The 23,574-nt window shown below is 56.0% G+C and overlaps 2 protein-coding genes and 1 pseudogene across 10 annotated transcripts in view; 2 read left to right on the forward strand and 1 right to left on the reverse strand.

Annotated features, from left to right (window-relative positions):
* The window catches only part of ELAVL3 (ELAV like RNA binding protein 3), a 26,863-nt gene extending 19,152 nt beyond the window's left edge, over positions 1 to 7,711 (forward strand). Inside the window, exons 4-8 of one of the 2 annotated variants that reach the window (XM_012435961.3) lie at positions 1,001 to 1,154; positions 1,329 to 1,554; positions 2,782 to 2,820; positions 4,142 to 4,641; positions 6,103 to 7,711. In XM_012435961.3, coding sequence (XP_012291384.1) covers positions 1,001 to 1,154; positions 1,329 to 1,554; positions 2,782 to 2,820; positions 4,142 to 4,493 — 771 coding nt within the window. In that variant the 3' untranslated portion in view covers positions 4,494 to 4,641; positions 6,103 to 7,711. The remainder of the gene's footprint in view (positions 1 to 1,000; positions 1,155 to 1,328; positions 1,555 to 2,781; positions 2,821 to 4,141; positions 4,642 to 6,102) is intronic. The other variant, XM_012435962.3, reaches the window with a different exon arrangement.
* Positions 4,657 to 7,711, forward strand: LOC105705973 (uncharacterized; annotated as a pseudogene).
* On the reverse strand, positions 7,451 to 23,237 carry PRKCSH (PRKCSH beta subunit of glucosidase II). 8 transcript variants are annotated; one of them, XM_064381838.1, is made up of 18 exons: positions 23,139 to 23,237; positions 22,623 to 22,733; positions 22,313 to 22,429; positions 20,620 to 20,715; positions 20,443 to 20,500; positions 18,707 to 18,824; positions 16,975 to 17,104; positions 13,184 to 13,268; positions 12,325 to 12,403; positions 11,472 to 11,558; positions 11,012 to 11,191; positions 10,845 to 10,941; positions 10,331 to 10,400; positions 10,017 to 10,106; positions 9,674 to 9,748; positions 9,487 to 9,586; positions 9,223 to 9,385; positions 7,451 to 7,933 (listed from the first exon to the last, which is right to left on the reverse strand). In XM_064381838.1, the coding sequence occupies exons 2-17, from the start codon at positions 22,699 to 22,701 to the stop codon at positions 9,239 to 9,241; spliced, it is 1,608 nt and encodes a 535-aa protein (XP_064237908.1). In that variant the 5' UTR covers positions 22,702 to 22,733; positions 23,139 to 23,237; the 3' UTR covers positions 7,451 to 7,933; positions 9,223 to 9,238. The 8 variants fall into 8 exon arrangements, with proteins under 8 accessions (XP_064237908.1, XP_064237909.1, XP_064237903.1 ...); XM_064381839.1 differs by lacking the exon at positions 7,451 to 7,933 and adding an exon at positions 8,045 to 8,352 and having other exon boundaries at positions 11,033 to 11,191; XM_064381833.1 differs by lacking the exon at positions 7,451 to 7,933 and adding an exon at positions 8,045 to 8,352.
* Positions 23,238 to 23,574: the final 337 nt, after the last annotated feature.

Consider the following 23,574-nt stretch of genomic DNA (forward strand, 5'->3'; position numbering starts at 1 on the left):
TCAAGACCAGCCTGGGTAACACAATGAGATCATGTCTCTATGAAAAATTTTTTAGCCAGGCACAGTGGGTCATGCCTGTAATCCCAGCATTTTGGGAGGCTGATGCAGGCAGATCATGAAGTCAGGAGTTTCAGACCAGCCTGACCAACATGGTGAAACACCGTCTCTACTAAAAATACAAAAATTAGCTGAGCGTGGTGGTGGGCACCTGTAATCTCAGTTACTCAGGAGGCTGAGGCAAGAGAATCGCTTGAACCTGGGAGGCAGAGGTTACAGTGAGCCAAGATCAGGCCATTGCACTACAGCCTGGGTGACAGCGAGACTCCCATCTCAAAAAAAAAAAAAAAAAAATTTTTTTTTAAGATTAGCTGAGGCCGGGTGAGGTGGCTCATGCCTGTAATCATAACGCTTTGCGAGGCCGAGGTGGGAGGATCACTTGATCTCAGGAGTTCGAGACCAGCCTGGGCAACATGGCAAAACCCCATCTCTACAAAAAATATAAAAAATTAGCAAGGCATGGTGGTGCATGCCTATAGTCTTAGCTACTTGGAGGACTTAGGCGGGAGGATTGCTTGAGCCTAGGAGGTTGAGGCTGCAGTGATCTGAGATCACACCATTGCACTGCAGCCTGGGTGAAAAAGCAAGACCTTGTCTTATTTTAAAAAATCAGTGTTTGTTGATGGACTATCAAGCATGAAGATGTGAACTGGGTATTCAAAGATCCCTTTGGGGTCACATGTCACCCCAGGGAGACATGTATCCTTCCCAGGTGGCAGGTCCCCACATCACTATCCAGGCAGTGCCAAGCCATTACAGCCTCTCCCATGTCCCCTCCCCCATATCTGACTCAGCCCCACCCATGGTGACCACTCTAGAGATATTTATTGAGTGACGGATGGGTCTCTTCTGCCAACTCCATGATAGTTTAGACGTGGCCTCTCTCTCTCCATCTGTGAAATGAGTGTCCACCTCACCCCGTCCGTCTGACCCCCTCACCCAGGTGTCCTATGCCAGACCCAGTTCAGCATCCATCCGGGACGCTAACCTGTACGTCAGCGGGCTCCCCAAGACCATGAGCCAGAAAGAGATGGAGCAGCTCTTCTCCCAGTACGGCCGCATCATCACATCCCGCATCCTGGTGGACCAGGTCACAGGTCAGGCAGTCAGGGATGGTGCACCTGGCGGGGGGTGCCGGGGAAAGGCCGTCAGGTGTGACCAATGTGGAGAAACCCACCGAGATGCCGAGGCATGAAGTGGGGAAGAGGGGAGGAGTGGGGTTACACGGGGACAGGGTCGTCATGAGGGACATCCCCACCACCCCCTGGCAGGTGTCTCTCGGGGTGTGGGATTCATCCGCTTCGACAAGAGGATTGAGGCCGAGGAAGCTATCAAAGGACTGAACGGGCAGAAGCCGCTGGGTGCAGCCGAGCCCATCACAGTCAAGTTCGCGAACAACCCGAGCCAGAAGACGGGGCAGGCGCTGCTCACTCACCTCTACCAGTCATCCGCCCGGCGCTACGCAGGCCCCCTGCACCATCAGACGCAGCGTTTCCGGTGAGCCCCCTGCCACCCACCCAGACAGCCCCAGGCCAGGGGCCCCCAGGTTCACAGGTGACCTCCCTGAACCTGCATTCCTGCCAAGGGGTGGGATGCCGGGAGGGTGCACACACACAGGGGCCAAGGAGCGTATCTGTCATGTTCCTAGGCCAGCCGCTTGTATACAGCAGGCACTCAATGTGTGCTGGCCACGACGATTGGCATTCTTGGCGTAAAAAATTTTAGCGTCACTGGCCGGGTGCAATGGCTCACACCTGTAATCCCAGCACTTTGGGAGGTGGAGGCGGGTGGATCACTTGAGGTCAGGAGTTCCAGACCAGCCTGGCCAACATGGTGAAACCCCATCTCTACTAAAAATACAAAAATTAGCCAGGCATGGTGGTGGATGCCTGTAATCCTAGCTATTTGGGAGGCGGAGGCAGTTAATTGCTTGAACCCAGGAGGCAGAGGTTGCAGTGAGCCGAGGTCATGCCATTGCATTCCAGCCTGGGCAACAGAGCAAGACGCCGTCTCAAAAAAAAAAACAAAAAAAAGATTTTGGAGTCATCTGACTGGGGTCCAGCTCGGGTGGCCCCCTTCTCTTTTAGGCATGTGGCTGTATCGTTCTGTGCCTCAGTTTCCCCATCTGTAGTAACACCAAATATTTCATGAGTCCCTGCAGAGTGCTAGACACCCTTATTCTGCATCTTGATGAGAACAGAGCTTGTATTGTTTTATGGACAGAGACCCTGAGGCGCAGAGAGATGTTGGGGTTTGCCTAGCCCAAACAGAGCAGAGACTCGAACCCAGGACCTGGAGTCAAAGCTCATAGCCATTCCAAGGGGAGACAATGGAAGCCCCTTGTGGGCCCCTGGGTGGCCGGGGCAAGTTAATCACCCCCTCAAGTGCTGCGAGAATGTTGGCTGTGGTTATTACTGTCGCCTTTGTTACAGTTATCCTTACCCAGGGATCCCAGTGCAGGGGCCCAGAGAGGACCCGTCGGCCAGGAGGGGGAGGATGGATAAGGAGGCCGTGCAGGCTGGGCAGCGGCGGGGCAGGCGAGAGGCGGTGCCTGAGTGACCACGGTTCCGTGCCAGGCGGTGTCTAGCCGGGCGGGGAGCCGGCGGGAGGGGGCAGGGCTCTGCTGCAGGCCTGTTGGGTGGGGGTGGGGAGGGCAGGCTGACAGTGTCACAGCATGGCGGCGTGACTGGAGGCCACCTCTGACCACTACCTCTGCCTCCACAGGCTGGACAATTTGCTCAACATGGCCTACGGTGTCAAGAGGTAACAGTGCCCCCGCCCCCCTGTCCCCACCCCTCACCGCCCAGGGCCCTGATGCACCCCTCCCCAACTAACCCCCAGGGCTGCAGGCTTAGTCTTGTTTGCTGGGGTCTTGGAGTAGCATGGCAATTGAGGGACAAGAGATGCCTTTGGGCAGGTGTGGTGGTTCTCCCCTGTGCTCCCACCGTTTCGGGAGCCTGAGGGGCAAGGAGCACTTCAGGCCAGGACGTTGAGACCAGCCTGGGCAATATAGTGAGATCCTTCTCTACAAAAAAAAATTTTTTAAAGAATTATGACCGCAGCCGGGCACGGTGGCTCACGCCCATAATCCCAGCACTTTGGGAGGCCAAGGTGGGTGGATCAAGAGGTCAGGAGTTCAAGACCAGCCTGGTCAAGATGTTGAAACCCTGTCTCTACTAAAAATACAAAAATTAGCTAGGCACGGTGTCAGGCACCTGTAAATCCCAGCTACTCGGGAGGCTGAGGCAGGAGAATCGCTTGAACCCAGGGGGCAGAGGTTGCCGTAAGCCAAGATCTCGACACTGCACTCCAGCCTGGGTGACAGAGCCAGACTCTGTTTTAAAAAGAAAAAAAAACAATTGGCCTGGTGTGGTGGCATAGACATAGGCCTGTAGTTCCAGCTACTCAGGAGGCTGAAGTGGGAGGATCGCTTGAGCCCAGGAGTTAGAGGCTGTAGTGAACTACGATGGTGCCACTGCACTCCAGCCTGGGTGATAGAGTGAGACCTTGTCTCCAAAAATTAAAAAATGTAGCTGCGCACGGTGGTTCATACCTGTAATCCCAGCACTTTGGGAGGCTGAGGTGGGTAGATCACCTGAGGTCAGGAGTTCGAGACCAGCCTGACCAGGGCAGTGAGACCCCCATCTCTACTAAAAATACAAAAATTAGCTGGGTATGGTGGGTGAGGCAGGAGGATCGCTTGAACTCGGGAGGTGGAGGTTGCAGTGAGCTGAGATCGTGCCACTGCACTCCAGGGTGGGTGACAGAGCTTGAGACTCCGTCTTTAAAAAAAAAATTAGCTGGGTGTGAGGGACACTTGCCTGTAGTCCCAGCTACTCAGGAGGCTGAGGCGGGAGGACTGCTTCAGCCCAGGAGGTCAAGACTGCAGTGAACCATGATTGCACCACTGCACTCCAGCCTGGGTGACAGAGCAAGATCCTGTCTCTTAAAAAAAAAAATTGTATTGCAGGGGTCACACCATTCCAAGGTCATGGCAGTTAGGGGTCATAAAGGTGTGAGGGGTCACAGCAGGGTCGGAAGCATGCGGGGGGTCAGGGCAGAGCCCGCGTGACCCCCAAAGTAGTCCCCTGTCGCTCATCGCCAGGTTCTCCCCGATCGCCATTGACGGCATGAGTGGCCTGGCGGGCGTGGGCCTGTCAGGGGGCGCGGCAGGTGCCGGCTGGTGCATCTTCGTGTACAACCTGTCACCAGAGGCGGATGAGAGCGTGCTGTGGCAGCTGTTCGGGCCCTTTGGGGCGGTCACCAACGTCAAGGTCATCCGCGACTTCACCACCAACAAGTGCAAGGGTTTCGGCTTCGTGACCATGACCAACTATGACGAGGCAGCCATGGCCATTGCCAGCCTGAATGGCTATCGCCTGGGAGAGCGCGTGCTGCAGGTCTCCTTCAAGACCAGCAAACAGCACAAGGCCTGAGCCCACCCCGCCTGCCCTCCCACCCCCTCCCCGGGCAGCAGAGAGAGAGAGAGAGAGAGAGAGAGAGAGAGAGAAGGGGCCCAAGAGAGACAGCACAGGCAGCCCCACGGACGATGCGAGGGCCCCACGTCCCTGCGGAAGCCACAGGGTGAGCACTCGGGGGGTGGGAGGGTCTGCAGGGAGGTGGGGGGTGCCCGGGGGTCCCCCGCCCCATCCTCCTTGCCCCCACCCCAGGCTGGGCTGTTCATTCTCTCGTCTTGGTTTGGTTCATGGCGAAGGTTTTTGTTTCTTTTTTCGGCTAAAAAGAATGCAGAGATGTGCCCCTACCCCCACCCTCGACCACCCCTGACGGGATGGCTTGGGGGGCTCCAGGGGGTGCCCCTCCCAGATCCCCTTGCCCAGGCCTCCCCAGCACCTAGGTGGGGCCTGGGGTAGGAGGAACAGGTTTAAAAATCCCCAAAAAAGCAAACCGTGAGGAGGGGTGTGGGCACCCCCGGCCCAGTGCCCCCTGGTGGAATGCGGGGATCAGGCAGTGGGGCTGGAAGCAGAAACAAAATGAAAAAAAGGGGGGGGTGGGAGGGGAAGAAAAACTCTATTTTTGTAAAAAGGGAAAAAGACCTCGTGGAGAATTTTTACTGGGGATTCTTGAACTTGAAAAAAAAACACAAAAAAAGACAAAAAAAAAAAAGAAAATATTTTGGCAGGTTATGTTTACCAACTGGGGCGGGGATGGGGGGCTGGGGAGTGGGGCTTAGGGGCTGGCAGCCCTCGGGGCCACACAGAGAAACACCCACGCAGACACTCACACCACGGGACACACGGACAGACGCAGACAGACACAGCGGCACGCCCCAGACACGTGAAGGGACTGGTTGGCCAAACTCAGACGCGTGGACAGGGATAGACAGGAGGAGACAGAGGTTAGGGCTACGTCCACGTGGACACGGACCACAGATGTGGGCATACGAATCCGTCTGCCTGTCCACATGCCCACGTGAATGTAGCGATAAATATTTGGACATCGGATCCGGACACTCGGTCACAGAGAAACACAGACACCACCCAGGAACACGCAGACATATGCCCATAGCATCCCACAGGCCCAGGCAGGAGGTCCCACCCCAGACCCCGGCCCCAGACACTCCCTCGCCCTCCTGGCCCCCCATGCCCTGTCCCCCACCCCCGTTCTCTGCAGCGATCTCTCCTGGACCCCCAGGGTCTCCTTGGCGCCCACGAACACAGGCGTGCACACACAGCGCACATGCATTGAGACACACGATACCTCGTTCCACCTTGGCATCACGGTGGGCTGGAGGCAGCCCCCCCCCACAACACTTGAGGCCAAAGGACATCCCTGTCTCCGGGGCTCAGCCTCCCCCTGGGCCAAGGCCTTGGCCCATGCAGCTGAGGGGGAGGCCGAGCCCTGAGCCTCCCCCACCAGGACTGGGCCTCCCCAGCAGCAAGCCCCGCCCCACCGCCCCGCCACCGGCATTCCCCGCCAGGCCCAGGGTGGGGTGGACTGGCCCAAGGGCTTGGCCCCACACTCCTTTCCCGTCCACTTGTCAGCTACCTACCCTCTTTCGGTTTGTTGGGTTTTTCGTCTTTCCAGATTGCAGTGAACACAGCCCCCGATCTCGAGCCCTGGCCCCCGGCTTCTGTCTGGACGTTGCATCGCCCTAGTTTTCTTTCTTTAAAAAAAAAAATTCCAACAGAAGCCACAGGCTGGGGCCCCTGGGAGCCCTCGCACCGCTCCCCAGCCCCCTCAGCGGCCCCGTCGGAACTGAGAATTGCAAAACCCCGACTTTAGCTATAGTTAAGTTGCCTTCCCCCGGTGTCCCCACGTTTGGTGTCTGGCTATGGCGCCCCCCATCTGACTGTCCAGCTCTCTCTCCCCCACCCCTCCCGGTGTTGTTATTAAACGTCTGTGGAGCTTCTGCTGCAAGGAACAAAAAAGAAAAAAAATCAAAAAAGCGACAAAAAAACACAAACAGAAAAGGAAAAAAAAGCAACAAAAAAAGAAACACAGAAGAGATTTAAAAAAAAAAAAAGAAAAAAAATAAGACATAAACTGGCACCAGTTAACTTTCTTGTACTTTTTTGCTGAATTTAGCTTCTTGTAGTTTTAACTTATTGCTATGTTAACTATTTATTCTCCTCGTTGCCCTGTAAGGACATCCGTGTATATTTCTGTTACTTCATCCGGTTTGCAAGTTAAAGGAACGACAATGTTCTCTTTGTTTCTTTAAGTTATGCTGAGACAAGGTTATGCCTAATTTATTTATAAAAGGGGAAGTGGAATCATTAAAGTAATAATAATTATTAATAACAGTGATGGTAGCCGAGTGGCACCCGGGGGCGTGTGCTCTTCAGGGCAGTCCTCACGGCCAGCGACGTCCAGGTCATCAGTGGGATTCTTTTTGCTCTTGTCTTGAGAATTTTTTCAGTCCTATTTAGCTGGTGAAATCCCTAGCTTGTTCTTGATACATGAACCTATTTATTCTTGTGGTTTTAAGTCCTCCCTGCCCTCTCCCCTCTCTCCCCTCCAGCAGGGCAGGGACCCCTCTCCCCTGCTGTCTCATGGGGCTCTCTCCCCTCCGCCCTCTGCATTCGGGAACACGCGTGTGCGCGTGGGAAGCTTGCAGCAGGGCGTCCGAGCAATAAGGGCTGGGTTTGTCCCCCACCCTGGGGGGGGGCCGGGCTCCAGAGAGGGGGCACCTCCCCACAACCCCCCACCAAGGCCTAGGTCCCTGCCGCTCCCCAAGACTGGGAGGGGACTTCTTTTTCTAAAACACAAAACTCAGCCCAGCTAGGCCCCCTCCCTGGAGGCCAGCCCCTCCCCCCAGGGGGGGCCAGGCCAGGGCTCCCAGGGAAGGGGGCCTGGGGTCTTCCACATCCCTGGGGGGCAGGGGCCAGGCCAGGGGGGAGGGTGCTCAGCCCCTCCACCCCTCCCTTCATCCTGTTATTTATTCGGAAGGTTTCAAATCACGACAGAGTCCATGTTGGAGGTGATAAAGAACTGTAAAAAAAAAAAAACCAACAAAAAAAACAAAAAAAAAGACAAAACAAAAGACAAAAAAAAACCCAACAGGAACACTTTGCGTTGCGTTTAGACTATTTATTACCGGGATTACAGGCCTGGCCGCGGTAACAGACTTTTACATGGAATTGTTTAATTATTTGTACTTTTCATGCCAGAAAATAAAAGTTCAGAATCTTAAGGCCTTGGGTCATCTCTGCACAGGTGCGCGGGTATATGCAGGAGCGTCCTGTGTGACGGCACCCAGGCTTCTGTCCCTCTCTGGGCCAGGGTGTGTCTGCAGCAGGAGCTTGGCCTCCACAGAGCATGGGTGAGACCCAGGGAGGGTGGGACAGGGGCCCGGATGGACGCTCAGACAGAAGTGGTCCAGGGTTCATCCACCTGTCATCTTCCAGTGTGATCCCTGGATGGTGGGGAGGCCCAGGCGGGATCTGCAGACAGCTGCGTCCCTCGCTTACCCCTGCCCGCCCCCGCCCCGGTCCATCCCCAGCAAATCCAGTTGGACACAGGCAGGTTTGGGTGGGGGATCACATTTATTGTATTGAGGTCACAGGTCAAGTCATTCACTGGTCCCCAACAGGAGGGGAGGCAGGGGCAGGGCTGGGGGTAGTGGGGGCCCAGGGAGGGCATGCTCCTTTATCCCATCTTTGGAGGCCGCTGGGGCCTAGAAATATGGAACAGCTCCGCCTGGGCCTCAGAGCAGGGCAGGAAGCCCCATATAGGTCCTGTTACCCACAGAGGAGGGCGACAGAGCCACAGGCAGGCCTAGGAGGGGCAGGTGGACGGCACTGCAGGGGCTGGTTTCACAACGTTCTTGAGGTTCTGGGGCAGGAGAAAGACCAGATTAGAAACCTGGGGACAGCTGGGCATGGTCACATTTGCTTGTAGTCCCAGCTGCCTGGGAGGCTGAGGTGGGAGGATCACTTGAGGCCAGTAGTTGACCAGCCTGGAGACCTTTTCTATTTTTTTTGAGAACAAATCTCACTCTGTCACCTAGGCTGGAGTGTAGTGGCATGATCTCAGCTCACTCCAACCTCTACCTCCCAATTCAAGCAATTGTGCTTCAGTCTCCCCAGTAGCTGGGACTACAGGCACCTGCTACCACACCCAGCTAATTTTTGTATTTTTAGTAGAGATGGGGTTTCGCCATGTTGGCCAGGCTGGTCTCAAACTCCTGACCTCAAGTGATTGGCCAGTCTCAGCCTCGGCTTCCCAAAGTGCTGGGATTACAGGTGTGAGCCACCACACCTGGTCTATTTATTTTCAAAAGTAAAAAAAAAAAAAATTTTTTTTAAAAAAGCAGAGGATGGCTCACGCCTGTATTCCCAGTACTTTGGGAGGCTCAGGTGGGCGGATCACCTGAGGTCAGGAATTTCAGACCAGCCTGGCCAATATGGCAAAACCCCATCTCTACTAAAAATACAAAAAGTAGCTGGGGGCAGTGGCTTGTGCTTGTGATCCCAGCTACTCGGGAAGCTGAGACCGAAGAATCGCTTGAACCTGGGAAGCAAGGGTTACAGTGAGCTGAGATTGCACCACTGCATTCCAACCTGGGTGACAGAGACTCTGCCTCAAAAAAAAAAAAAAAAACCAGGGGACACAGGTTGACAGAGTGACCATGTGGGTCCACCTTCCTCAGGGCCTGCTGCCTCCCCTCGCTGGGGCAGCCCGAGACTCCACCTCCCTGCCCACCTCTGCGCCTAGCCAGCTAGAGCTCGTCGTGGTCGCCCTCTGCGGGTGCTTCAGGCGGGGGCTCCGGGCAGGCGGCCGGTGTCATCAGCTCCATGAGGTACTCGCAGCGGCTGGGCTCAGTGGTGCTGGTCACCATGGTCTCCTTCCCGCACAGGAGGCGCACCTGGGGATGGGCACACAAGGTGTTCAAGAGAGTTCGGCCGGGCCGGGCCCAGGTCTCCGCACCCCGCTCCCCGCCCCGCTCTCCACCCCATAGGCACTCACGGTGGTGGAGCGGTTGGGGCCCTGCCAACAGCCCGTGCCTTGCTCGTACTTCATGGCACTGAACTTGTCGTGGTCGGGGCCAGCCCACGAGCCCCAGGTACTGCGAGAGACACAGGGTGCTGAGGGCTGGGTGGGGGTCAGGACACCAGGAGCAGGCAGCAGGAAGGGGCCAGCCCAAGCCACTCACCCAAGGCTGGTGGGAGAGCCTCCGAGTTTGGGTTTCTGCGAGACAAGCTTGAAGGGGCAGAGGCGGTAGACATATCTGTGGAGGACCAGGCACGTGGGGTGGGGACACAGGGATCCCAGCCTCCTCCCACAGCCCCTCCCTGCCTCCTCCTGTCCCCACACACAGGGCATCTCAAACTACCATGACCAACCCTAAGCCTGCCCCCTGGCTTCCACTCCCCGTCAGTGTGGAGGGCCCCACCCCGCCGATGGTTCCCAACCATCAGGAAACTCCGCCGGTGCCCCTTCCGGGGCCACCCGCCTCCCACCCTGCCAGTGGGGGCCCCTGCACCCCTGGGACGCACTCGGTGGTGGTGAGCTCGTAGCACTGGCTGTACAGGTAGGCAAACTCCCCATCGGGGCCAAAGTCAAAGGAAATCTCCTGCTCCAGGTTCCTGGAAGAGGGGGCGGAGCGGTTCAGGGGCAGCTGGGGACGGTGCCTGACCCAGCAAAACAGACACAGGAGGGCCTGGCTGAGCCGTGGAGCATGGGCTGTCCTCCCTGCCACCTCCCAGGGACCCTCCCTGTGCTGCCTCGTTGATTCCTATCACCGGCTCCCCTGGGAACCAGGCCCTGGGCACTGTGGGACAGGTGTCCCCACCTCCTCGGCCCCCCGCACCTGATGGACTCCTCCATGTCCTTCAGGGACCGCTCGGCCTCCTCGAACTTGTTTCGGGCCTCCTGGGCAGCTGGGGGGAGAGGGTGGAGGTCAGAGATGTCCTCACTCCCGCTCAGGATGGGGAACAGGGTTCCACGGAAGCGGCTGTGTCCTCCTGTACTCTGGCTATGCTGTGGCCAAGGATTTCGCCCAGACAGCCCCGAGACCTCGCCAGCTGCAGGGCAGCCCCACCCTGCTGCCCAGGCTCCCGAGGGAGAAGGGCCAGGGCTCCTGGGGCCGCCAGGAATGACACAAACAAGCTGCCGTCCTTGGGGAGGTAGAGGGGCCCCTTGGGGCTGGTGAGGGTGGGGCTGGCTTACCCCAGGCCCCCTTCCCGGACTCCCCAAGATACTGGGGCTTGTGCTGGCCGCGTCAGAGCAGGGGCCAGGTTCAGAATCTTTCCCCGAACTGTACCACACTGGCAGGAAACGCTGGGCCCACCCGAGGAGCTAGGCACCCCCCCGCCCACACTCACCGTCGATGAAGGCCTGAGTCTGCTCATCGTACGGTGGCATTTTGTCTTCCTCCGCGGGGCTGGCCGGCTGTGGTGGGGCCAGTGGCGGGGGGGCCTCCTGCGGAAGGGGCAAGGTCAATGAGCAGCTCTCCCCACCCTCTGTCCCCACTTCTCCCTCAAACACAGACCTTAGGCTGCTCCCCCTGCACCTCGGAACCCTCCTCCTCCTCCTCCTCCTCCTCCTCTTCAGCCTCCTCATCCTCCTCCTCCTCCTCCTCCTCTGTGGGCGGCGAGGGCACTGGCGGCTGCTCCTCCTTGGGCTCCGTCAAGTCGGGGGCAGAAGGTGCTGGAAGGTCAGTGGGTAGTGCCTGGCAGGAAAGTGGGGTGGTCGATGCTGTGGACTCGGGGTCCACCTACACACACCCTCAGGCTCACACCATGGCCCAAGGGGCAGCCTTGGTGTCTGCCCCTCCTTCAGGGCCTGCAGGGAGGACTGACAGCTGGGGTGGGGGGGCCTCAGTGCGGGATGCTGGGGCCACCCAGCTGGCCAGGGTGGCCGGATGCCAGAACCGGCGGCAGCTCCTTTGTGAAGAGGGGTGGGGGTGGGGTGGGGGGAGGACCGAGTCCCTTCTCTTCCCCTCAACTGACCTCGGACCGGTACTTGTCCCTGATGGCGGCCCAGACTCGGTCATAGAAAGAGGTGGCGTCTGTCTGAGTGTCCCCGCTGAGGAGGGCCTGTGTGTGTTGGGGGTGGTGTCAAGATCTTAGCTGCCACATGCCCCCTCCAGGGCCATCCCAGGCACCCAGGCTGCAGTGCCAGGCACAGGCAGGCTGGGCCCTGATGACCAGGCCTGGGCCAGGCCAGTGAGGCACTTAGGCCAGGAGAGGGCAGCACAGGCCTGTGGAATGGGAGGAGGGGGCCGGGGGCTGGAGTGGTTGGGGACACTGAGACAGAAAGACAAAGCGGCAGATGGACAGACAGACAGATGGAGGGAGGAGAGAGCCCAGGACCAGAGAGGGCCAGGCCCTCCAAGGAAGAGGCCAAGGCCAAGGTCAAGGCTGCAATGGGATGGGAGAAACCAGGGCTGGGCAGAGAAGGGAAGCCAGAAACCCGGGCTGGGCAGAGAAGGGGAGCCAGAAACCCGGGCTGGGTAGAGAAGAGGAGCCAGAAACCCTGGCTGGGCAGAGAAGGGGAGCCAGAAACCAGGGGCCACAGGGACAGCGGGGTGGGGGGGGCGGATGGGGAAGAGGGGGATGGCGAAGGAGAGAAATAGAGCAGGGGTGTGAGGGGGGAGGAAGGGGACTCGGTGCCCACACAGCAGGGAGAGTGGGGGCCAGGTCCCACCGGGTAGGAAGCCGCCCTTGGTGACTGCCATCTGGGTTCACCCAGAGGAGGCATCCCAGGCCAGCAGGGAGCTTTCCTCGGTCCCCCTCCTGTGCCCTGAGGTCACCCTGGGGCAACGCTGCCTACAAGTCCCCAGCCAAGGGTCAGCCAGAGTACCTGAGCTTCTGCTTCTGACAACGCCCCGTCCCCATCTGTGTCCAGCTCCGGGTGAGTCTGCAGCTCGGTCAGTGAGACCCTGCAGGGCATGGCAGAAGCAGACTACAGGGGTGAGGCCCATGTGGCTCTCAGCACCACGTGGCCCACCTGTTCCTCCCCACCAGGGCGCCACCCTGGAACTTGCTTCAGGATCTCAAGGTGCAGGGGGTCCCCGACCTCCAGCCCCCTCCTCAGGACTCCATAACCCCAAAGAGGCTCAGAGTAAGGGGTGGGACTGGGAGACACCTGGACCCCCAAATTCCCGATGACCTCTCTCCCAACTCACCCATGAGCCACCTCCTTCCACCCGCAGAAGCGAGTCCCCCACCCAGCGAAGCCCACCCTCACCCTTGCCCATGCTGCCCATTTGGTTCTGCTGAAGCCCCCTGCTCCTTGGCACCCCACATCTCCTAGGCTCCCTGTGTCCCCCTTGGCCCCTAAAAGTCCACCCTCCACCAGGTAACCCAGTAAGTTCAGAGGCACAACCAGGATTCGAACCCAGCTCCAGCTTTCCCCAGAGCATACAGAGTGAGCCTGAGGAAAGCAATCTGATCGCTAGGATCCCTTGCCACACTTCCTCAGGCTGAGGGTCTGTGCAAAGCTCCTGGAGAGAGGGTGGTCCCCCTGTCTCCTGGCCCAGGGCCTTCTGGACCCGGCCATCCATGAGTTAGAGAGGCAGGGTCACACAGGGCTTGGGATCAGCCTGGACCCCAGGCCGAGGGAACCCAGGGGGGCTCTAGCTGGTTTCTAAAGGTGAGGGTGGCGGGGAGGGAAACCCAGGCCCACAGAAGGTGGGCAGCTCCAGCGCAGGGACACTCACATCCCATCCATGTCGTCATCCAGCTCCTGGAAGGCATCAGCCGCCAGCTCCTGCTCCCGCTGGGCTTTGGCAGCAGCCAGCTGCTCTGTAAAGAGGCTGCCTCTATCACCCCTGCCCACCCGCCGGCTTCCACCATCCCCAGCACCCCACAGTTATTTGCCACCGAACACCTACTATGCGCCTGGCCCCACAAGGGACCCTGGGGACATGACTGTGGAGGAGACAAAGGTCCCTGCCCTCACCAGGGGAGGACAAACAAGCAAGATGAATGACTAAGGCTGCTTGTGCTGGGGAAGATGTGCAGGGCAGGGTGCAGGGGCAGGAGGGCCACCTCAGGGCTGGAGCAGGGAGATGGGAAGCCAGGTAGCAGAGGGCGGAACGTCAGGCCACTGTTGGGACAGAGGTGGGGGCGAGGGCGGGAGCCAGCTGATGACAAGGGCTGCCCGGGCTGGGGGCCGAGGAAGAAGCATGGAGCAGAGGCAGATTCCGGGGAGGCGCAGATGGGGGGCGCGGATGCGGGGCGAGGATGTGGGGCTCGGAGGGTCAGAGGTGGGAGATGGGGTGGGGGAGAGGAGATTGGCCACTGAGACTTTCGGTTTAGGACCTGGCAGAGGTGTGTCGGGCCAAGGACGCTGGGAGATGGGGAGGATGGAGGGAGGGAGACTGGCCCTGGGGGCGTCCCAGGAAGAGGGGCCAGCCGGACAGAATGGGACTGAGCTTCTGTCCCAAAAGTCCCTCCTCTGCCTGCCACTACACCCAGCCAAAGCGGAGCGGAAAGCAGCCACAACACTGCTCCAATGACTAACTTCCTACTGTATACCATGATTAACTTCCTACTGTATACCAAGCTCCAGCTTGGTCCTCTACAAACAATAAAAACAGCCGGTAATTCCTCTACAGAGACGGGTCACCCTAGGAGATCCCATGTGTCCCAAAAGACCCGGCTGACACTGTTCTGAGCCTCACAGATGAGAGCCTGAGGGGTTCCTCAGTTTTCGTGGGTTAAGGGATCCGCCCATAATCACCCAGCCAGGGAGGAGTGTAGCCTGGGGCCCACGCCAGGCCAACTGCCCCAAGAGCCCCAGCTCAGCCCTGCCACCCTTTGGGAATCTGGGTCAAAACATGGTGCTTCCCTCTGATTCCGCAGTTCCCCACCAAGAACACGTCCCAAGGGAAATCAGGCCCAAGCTTGCCCAGACCCACATGAAAAGAACCTTGCAGCAGGGCAGAGGTTCAGGGGCAGAAAGCCAGACAGTGAATTCCCTTTCTACAAACAATGAGGCCTTGCAAAAAAAGCACCAGGCCCTAGCACCAAAAACAAATAAAACGGGAAAGAATATCTTCAGCAACAGACAGGGCTGGGTGCAGTGGCTCACATCTGTAATCCCAGCACTTCGGAGGCCGAGGCAGGCCACCTGAGGTCAGGAGATTGAGACCAGCCTGACCAACATGGTCAAACACCTTCTCTACTAAAAATACAAACATTAGCCAGGTGTGGTGGCAGGTGTCTGCAATCCCAACTACTTGGGAGGCTGAGGCAGGATAATTGCTTGAATGTGGGAGGCGGAGGTTGCAGTGAGCAGAGATTGCACCATTGCACACCAGCCTGGGTGAGAAGAGCGAGACTCCATCTCAAAAAAAAAAAAAGAAGAAAAATACAAATAAATAAATAAATAAATCTTTAGTTGCAGACAAAAGGCCAAACCCCAGATAGAAAAAACTCTTTTTTTTTTTTGAGCCAGAGTTTTGCTCTCATTGCCCAGGCTGGAGTGCAATGGTGCGACCTCAGCTCACCGCAAGCTCCACCTCCCGGGTTCAAACGATTCCCCTGCCTCAGAGAAGCCTCGGCACACTTACAGGCAGAAGGAAAGTGCCGGCCAGAGCTAACTGAAGGCCCCAGGTCTCCAAGGGGCAGGACAGAGTGAAAGCCAGGGCCTAGGGGAGGAAACAGCCTCCATTGAGGCAGGAAGAAGGGGGTCTGTACAGGTACCCCGCCCAAGTGGGCCACTGGGAGCCTCTGGCACAATCTCGGCTCACTGGAGCCTCCGCCTCCTGGGTTCAAGCAATTCTCCCACCTCAGCCTCCCTGGTAGCTGGGATTACAGGAATGTGCCACCATGCCTAGCTAACTTTTTTTGGAATTTTAAGTAGAGACAGGACTTCATCATGTTGGCTCGGCTGGTCTCGAACTCCTGACCTCAGGTGATCCACCCACCTTGGCCTCCCAACGTGCTCGGATTACAGGCATGAACCACCATGCCTGGCAGGAGCCTCTGTATTCACTGGGTCAAAGAACACAGCACCAGGGCTGGAAGAGGTGGAGGCAGACATCATCAGGGCACCTTCAGGATGCATCCACAATCCACCTGGATGCACGGCCCACCCTGGTCCCAGCCCCATCCTTGAAGGCCTGGACCAGTGCTGTCAGCTCCTCCCATCTCTAACTCCCACAGTGGCCAGGAGACTGTTAGCACCTAAGCCAGGGAACATCCCACCTCTGCTCAGAACCCTCCATGGCTCCCATCTCACTAACAGTAAAAGCCTGAGTCCTCTCTGTGGCCTCCAAGGCCCCAAATGACCTGCTCTACCAGCATCCTGCCCTTGTCTCTCCCAACTCTCCTCCCTTACTCCCTCTAGCCACATGGCCTTGCTGGTTCTTAAAACCAGATATGGGGTTGGACACCATGGCTCACACCTATAATCCCAGAACTTTGGGAGGCTGAGACGGGTGGATCACCTGAGGTCAGGAGTTCAAGACCAGTCTGACCAACATGGAGAAACCCCGTCTCTACTAAAAATACAAAATTAGCCAGGCGTGGTGGCATATGCCTGTAATCCCAGCTACTCGGGAGGCTGAGGCAGGAGAATCGCTTGAACCCGGGAGGCGGAGGTTGTGGTCAGCCAAGATGGTGCCACTGCTGAAGTGGGAGGATCACTTGAGCCCAGGAGTTTGAGACCAGCCTGGGCAACATGGAGAAAGCCCATCTCTACAGAAATTTAAAAATCAGCAACCGGGCGTGGTAGCTCACACCTGTAATCCCGGCATTTTGGGAGGCCAAAGCAGGAGGATCACCTGAGGTCAGGAGTTTGAGACTAGCCTGGCCAACATGGTGAAACCTGATCTCTACTAAAAATACAAAAAAATTAGCTGGGTGTGGTGGTGTGCACCGTAATCCCAGCTACTTGGCAGGCTGAGGTAGGAGAATTGCTTGAACCCGGGAGGCGGAGGTTGCAGTGAGCCGAGATTGCGTCATTGCACTCCAGCCTGGGCAACAGAGCAAAACTGTCTCAAAATAAGTCCAACGTGAGGTAGACTAACAGGAGATCACTCCAACAACCTCAGGGGGCTATCTCCTCAGTGACAGGCTGGATCAGAAACAACCAACCTGTGTGTCTATCTCAGTTCACACACTGCTGAAGGTTGGAGGAACCTCAAACCTTGCATTTGCATTTGGGGGATTGCTGAATGGCAGTGTTCCTGAACACTGCCAAAAAGAAAAAAAGATTCTCTCTAGAGAACACCTTCTCTTCCTAGGTTGAAAATTATTTATAGAAATAATTATAAGTAATTATAGAAAATTATTTATAGAAATAATTATAGAAAATTGTTTCTATAATTTTCAAGCATGATGACCAACACACAATCAAAGATAAGCAGGCACACAAGGAAATTGGCACCATGATCAAATATCTGCTGAAACTGACAACAGATAATAAGCAAGAGACTCCTGGGCCCAGACCCCCTCCCACCCAGGAACTGCAGGCGAGTCCTCGGCCCACTCTGTGCCATACCTTCCCACAGCTTCTGGTGCTGCTCTTTGGCCTCTTTCTCTGGCTTCTCGGCTTCCTCCTTCACTGTCCGCAGCATCTCCACCTGGTCTTCCAGAGACTTCTTCCCAGCCTGTAGCTCAATGAGCTTTTTCTGGGTGGGCAGAAGGCAAGACCAGCTCTCCTCTGTTCTGCCTCCTCCTCACTGACTACTACCTCCCTACCTCTACTCCACAGGGCAGCAAGGGGATGTTCCAAAACACACACCAAACTGGGTCTCTCTCCCTAGGTGGGGGTTCCTGTGGCTTCTGGGGAGAAGCCCAAATGCCTCAATGTAGCCCACAAGGCCCATGTAATCAGACCCCTGCCTGATTCTCAGCCCCATCTACCGCATCCCTGTCTTACTAGGATCCAGTTGCCCTGACAACATTCAGACCCCCAAACACTCTTCTGGCTCTGGTTCTTCAGACATGCTGTTCCTTCAGCCTGGAACACTCTCCCTGACTAACTCCAAATTACCCAACAGATCTCACTTGAGATAGAGGCCTCCTCCTCCAAGAAGCCTTCCTTGTCTCCTGCCCTCAAGCCAAGAGAGAGAAAGGTACTTGGCAAGAGCCTCTACCCCAAATTCCCCTTTGCCCAGCAGCCCTGGTTGTTTGTCCCTCCCACAAGCAATGAATACCTTGAGGTAGATCCAGATCAGTTTCTAGCCTCCTGTCCAGTACATAGGCAAGGTAGGGAGAGACACATGCCTAGGGACCCCAAAGCACCCACCCTATGGAATTAATCCAGCTGCTACTGGCTGATGTTATCTTGTTAAGGTCAGAACTGGGGAGTCATCTTGTCATCAGCCCATCTTACAGGTAATGGGACCACAGAACCGGGATACGGAGAAGCCACCCTCCCATCCCCAGGAGGCAGCAAGGCCCTTCTAGGCTGCTTTAGTCTGATGCCCAAGGCCCTTGTAAAAAATAAAAAGTTCCTCTTCAAAATTTTCCTTTTTGTTAAAGAGTAATAATAATAAACGTTAGAAAGAAAAGTTTGCTTTAAAGACCGTCTTTAAAGCCTTCTTGCTTTTTGCTAATAACTCTTTGTTAAGCTTTATCCTGTGTAGCCATTAGACATGCTCACAGGCACACAGTACGTTCTATGCCCTTGTACTTTAACCGAGATGTCTGTGCTGGACGTGCTCACAGGCGTGTCCCAGCTCGCAGCGTATGCCCCTTCCTTATTTGGACTGCCTCTTTTCCTCTGTTCTCCATTGCCTTTACCTATTTAGAAAAGTTTTAAGTTGTTAGCCAGTCGGGTTTGAGTTTAGGTTGTGAGGTCCAGCTCCAACCAATGGAGATCAGAAACAGCAGTAAGGACCCAATGCGTAAGGAATAAATATGCCTGCCTTTCCTTTTTCATTGAACTCTTGTGGTGAGATAGCTAACAGGAGCACCCTTTCTGCAGAAAACTGCCTTGCTGAGAGAACTTTTTGTCTGAATGATAATTTTTCCTTGCAGTACCTGGGAACAAGTATTCTGTCTCTAACAGCCCTGATAAATACCTAAGCTGACTGCCTCCCATTTGGAAACTATTATACTTAACCAATAACTAAATGCCTAGCACACAACTGTGAAAGCAAAGTGCAGGCAGGCAGTCACTTGCCCCAGGACAGGAGTCAGGGCAAACCCCACTCCGGCCTTGCAGGCCCATGCTACAAAGTCTCAAGGCTCAGATCCCCCTGGGGCAGCCCCCGCAGGCTCCTTACCTGCTTCTCCTCCCGTGCCTTCTTCCAGTCCTCAATAAGGATCTTCTTCAGGCGGAACCCTTCGCGGGTGACCTCGGCCATCTGCTGCAGTGACTCTCTCTCCTTACGGCCCTTCTCTCTGCGGTGGGAGGGACACACAGGTACCACCAGTGGGGCACTTAGGGTCCACCCAGTCTGCCTCTTTCAAAATAGCTCAATCCACCTGTGGCCCCCACCAAGCCATGCTGGGAAAGATAAGAGAACGAACCCTCCTCCCAGCCTTCCAGGTCCCCTCAACAGCAGCATCCTTCACCCCTGTCCTTGAAAGAGGGACAGTGGGATCTGTAGGCCCCTGGGGTCAGGGAAGGGACTAGGGAGTGATGGGAGGTGGAGCTAGATATGAACTCTCAAGAGACAGGAGACTAGCTTGTGTGCAGTGGCTCATGCCTGTAATCCCAGCACTCTGAGAGGCCAAGGAAGGCAGGAGGCACATGAGCCCAGGAGTTCACAATCAGCCTGGGCAATATATAAAGACTCTGTCTTTACACATAATTAAAACAAACAAACAAACAAACAAACAACCAGAGAAGACAGAACAAACAGAAATCACGACTCCCAGGCAAAAAGACAATCCAGTTATTAAACGTGTTGGTTGGCTGGGTGCGGTGGCTCACACCTGTAATCCCAGCACTTTGGGAGGCCAAGGCAGGTGGATAACCTGATGTTGGGAGTTCAAGACCAGCCTGGCCAACATGGTGAAATCCCGTCTCTACCAAAAATACAAAAGTTACAAAAGTTAGCCAGGTGTGGTGGGGCACACCTGTCATTCCAGCTACTTGGGAAGCTGAGGCGTAAGAATTGCTTAAACCCAGAAGATCTCGGTGTGAGCCAAGATCACACCACTGCACTCCAGCTTGGGCAACAGAGTGACACCCTGTCTCAAAAAATGAATAAACAAATAAATAAAAATCACGGTGCTTATGAACTACAAAAGATCGGCTGGCAGGAATTGAGAACAGCTATTCCTCTAGATGCCACAATCCCCACCTCTCCATCCTGCCTCCTCCTCGGCCTCCTCCTGTTGTGTACCTTACCTGCCTGTGGGTGTGGAGGTTTTCAGGGCCCGCTGCAGAGCATGACAATGGAAAGTTCAGAGTCAGCAGTTAGGCTAATGAGGGTCCGAGTGCCAGCTCTGCTGTCTCCTATGTGACGCTGGGAAAGTCGTTTCCCTTTTTTGTTGTTTTTTTTTTTGAGACAGAGTCTTGCTCTGTCGCCCAGGCTAGAGTGGAATGGCGTGATCTCAGTTCACAGCAACCTCTGCCTCCCGAGTTCAAGCGATTCTCCTGCCTCAGCCTCCCAAATAGCTGGGACTACAGGCGTGCACCTCCACACCCGGCCAATTTTTTGTATTTTTAGTAGAGACGGGATTTCACTATGTTGGCCAGACTGGTCTTCAACTCTTGACCTCGTGATCTGCCCGCCTCAGCCTCCCAAAGTGCTGGGATTACAGGCGTGAGCCACCGCACCCGGTGTCATTTCCCTTTCTACACTTGAGTTCCCCCATCTGTTGAACTGGGAAACAATCCTACCTGCTTCCAGACTAGAGGGAAGGGTGGTGATTAGAACTCACAAGGCACCTGGCACAAACGGAGCACCCAACACAGAAAAGCAGAAAACAGAGTGGGCCCGATTCATTGGATGGGGTCAGGCAAAGTCCTGGGGTGTGGTGACAGGAGGGTATATTGTCACCCACGTACTTGCAGCTGTTTTCACAGACGACGCCGCTGTTATACTCGTCTGTTCCATCGCAGCAGTCTGCAGCAGAGGCAGGAGCCGAGATCAGACCTGGCAGTGCCTCCTCCCTCCCTCCCTTCCTCCCTCCTTCCCTCCCTCCCTCCACCACCTTTCCTGAATCCTGGTGCATCCTCACTCACCACAAATACCATCGTTGACGCGGTTGGAGGGGATATACAGGGGCTTATAGCCAGTGTTGGTGCAGTGGAAGCTGCTGTTAGGACAGGCAGCTGTGCCTGGGAGAAAGAAGGGAGGGAAGGTTTTTGGAGTCAGCTCAGGGCCAGACACGTCCCACCCATCCACAGACAAGAGTCCCTGACAGGCCGGGCGCGATGGCTCACACCTGTAATTCTAGCACTTTGGGAGGCTAAGGTGGGTAGATTGCCTGAGCTCAGGAGTTTGAGACCAGTTTGGGCCACACAGTGAAACCCGACTCTACTAAAATACAAAAATTAGCTGGGTGTAGTGGCGTGCGCCTGTAGTCCCAGCTACTCGGGAGGCTGAGGCAGGAAATTGTTAGAACTCATGATGCAGAGGTTGCAGTGAGCTGAGATTGTGCCACTGCACTTCAGCCTGGGCGACGGAATGTGACTCTGTCTCTGAAAAAAAAAAAAGGCCCCTGACCCACACTACACACACAGAGTACAAGAAACGGAACAACCAAGGGAAGGAAAGAGCTGTGCACTGCACCCCCAGGGCTCAAGTAAAGCTCTCCAGTGCTCCTCCTCACTGAGGCCCTTCAAAACAGGGTCTCGGCCGGGTGCGGTGGTTCACACCTGTAATCCCAGCATTTTGGGAGGCTGAGGCGGGTGGATCACCTGAGGTCATGAGTTTGAGACCGGACTAGCCGAATGGTGAAACTCCATCTCTACTAAAATTACGAAAAATTAGCCACACATGATAGCGTCCACCTGTAATCCCAGCTACTTGGGAGGCTGAGGAAGGAGAATTGCTTGAACCCAGGAGGTGGAGGTTGCGGTGAGCAGAGATAGTGCCGTTGCACTCCAGCCTGGGAGATAAGAACAAAACTCCATCTCAAAAAAAATAAATTTAAAAAAAAGGCGGGGCACAGTGGCTCATGTCTATAAACCCAGCACTTTGGGAGGCCAAGTCGGGTAAATCATGAGGTCAGGAGATGGAGACCATCTTGACCAACATGGTGAAACCCTGTCTCTACTAAAAATACAAAAAATTTAGTGGGGTGTGGTGGTGCACACCTGTGGTCCCAGCTACTCAGGAGGTTGAGGCAGGAAAATCCCTTGAAACTGCAGAGGTTGCAGTGATCCCGCCACTGCACTCCAGCCTGGGCGACAGAGCAAGACTCCGTTTAAAAAAAAAAAAAAAAAGGGTCTCATCCTAGTGGCTCGAACCTGTAACTTGTAGCAGGTTGGGAGACCAAGGCAGGAGGATGACTTGAGCTCAGCAAAGAGCTACGATCACACCACTGTACTCCAGCCTCAACAACAGACCAAGACCCTGTCTCTTCAAAAAACACAAAAACAAAAACCTAGGGTTTCCCTTCACCTCTGTCTCCTCCTAGATTGCTCTTGGCCCCACCCTGTCTCCCACTTCTAGGGGTTTGCCCACGTTGGCCCCTCCATCTGCAGCACCTCACCTCCTTGGAGGAGGCTTTTCTGACCCCCAGGCTTTGAGAGTAGGAGGACTCTGGGCTCCTCTAGCTACCCGGGGCCTTAACACTGACCACTGACTGCTGGGTTTGTTTCTGCCCATTCAACGGGGAACCAGCACACGGAGTATCTTGGTCACACAGACAGGCCCGGCACTGAGCAGTGTTCAATAAATAGCTGATGCATGAACAGAGAAAAAGCTCACCTGGCTCATCAGAGCCATCCTTGCAGTCGCAATAGTCATCGTTGACCTGATCGAATGGGATGGTAGCTGAACCGTCCAGGCAGGTGAAAGGCTTGGACTCATCGTAGAAGTGATGATCTGTGACGGTGCAGGAAGCTCACGTGAGGGCAGGAAGGGGCCTTCTCCACCAAACACCACCTCTGCCCTCCCACCCCCACCAGCGGAGCACTGCCGGGAAACTGAGGAAAAAGGCTGTAAATGCCTATCCCCAAGGCCCAATGTTGGCCTCTCCCACCTCCAGCCTGGCGGGAGGGTGAACAGGTGGACTCACTGGTGAGGGAGACGCCCCGGGGCCTCTTGACCTCCACGGCCCAGCACAAAGGTAGCAGCAGAAGCAGCGGCAGCAGCATTTCACCAGAGGCTCTCAGGCCCGAAACGGGTTCTGTAAGAGGAAGCCGACAGCGGGGAGACGCGCTGTATCCCCACGCTGCAGCAAGAAAGGGAATCCGATCAGTGGGAGAGGGCTACTTCCAGTTAACTGGATTCCTCCATCGCTTCCAGGCAATGAGGCCTCACTTTGTTTCCCATATAGGGGCGAAGGGCGGCGATCTCCCTAATCCTAGCCAGTCTCACTTGGCTCAAATCAATGGCGAGGATCTCCAAACCTCTCTTCCTGTGACTAGTTGTGGCCCAATTCCCGCCAATAGGCCAAAAGGGTTAACAGTCTCCGCCGTCCACACCCACACATGCATCCTCCCGTTGCCCCCCTGTAGGAAATTAAGGTGACCTCCCACCCGCTCGTTCATCACCTACACGAGGCCGGGGCAAAGGTCAGTACCCACCGCACCTCTCTTGTTCGGCAGGCACGGTTCCTGCTGCAAAAAGAAAGCGGAAATATCTGGGAGCCGTCACTACCGGTAGTTCGTCCTGCACCGGGAACGGCGAGTCAGGGTCGCCATGTTGGGAGTGGCAGGAGTGGGGGAGGTGCCAGAGCCGAGACGGCCATCTTGGCCAGGACTGTGAAGCCTTAGAGAGGACAGTTCTGAGGGCTCGCTCTTAATGGCGGCGCAACGTACCACCATCTTGGGAGTGGCGGCTTCTCCAGACGGAAAGAAAGTTCCTGAAAAATGCCTGAGAACCCCCGGGGGCGGGAAAAGGTTGGGGGAGGGAGGGGAAACGGGATGATCACGTGACCCTAAAGCGTCCTGACCCTCCGTCCCGCTGCCCGGTTCTGCTCCGCCCACTGTTAGGACGTCCCTCCGTGCAGCGTCAACCAATGAGAA

Source organism: Aotus nancymaae, unplaced genomic scaffold, assembly GCF_030222135.1.
Source record: "Aotus nancymaae isolate 86718 unplaced genomic scaffold, 86718_ANA_hifiasm-v0.15.2.pri h1tg000028l, whole genome shotgun sequence".
NCBI lineage: Eukaryota > Metazoa > Chordata > Mammalia > Primates > Aotidae > Aotus > Aotus nancymaae.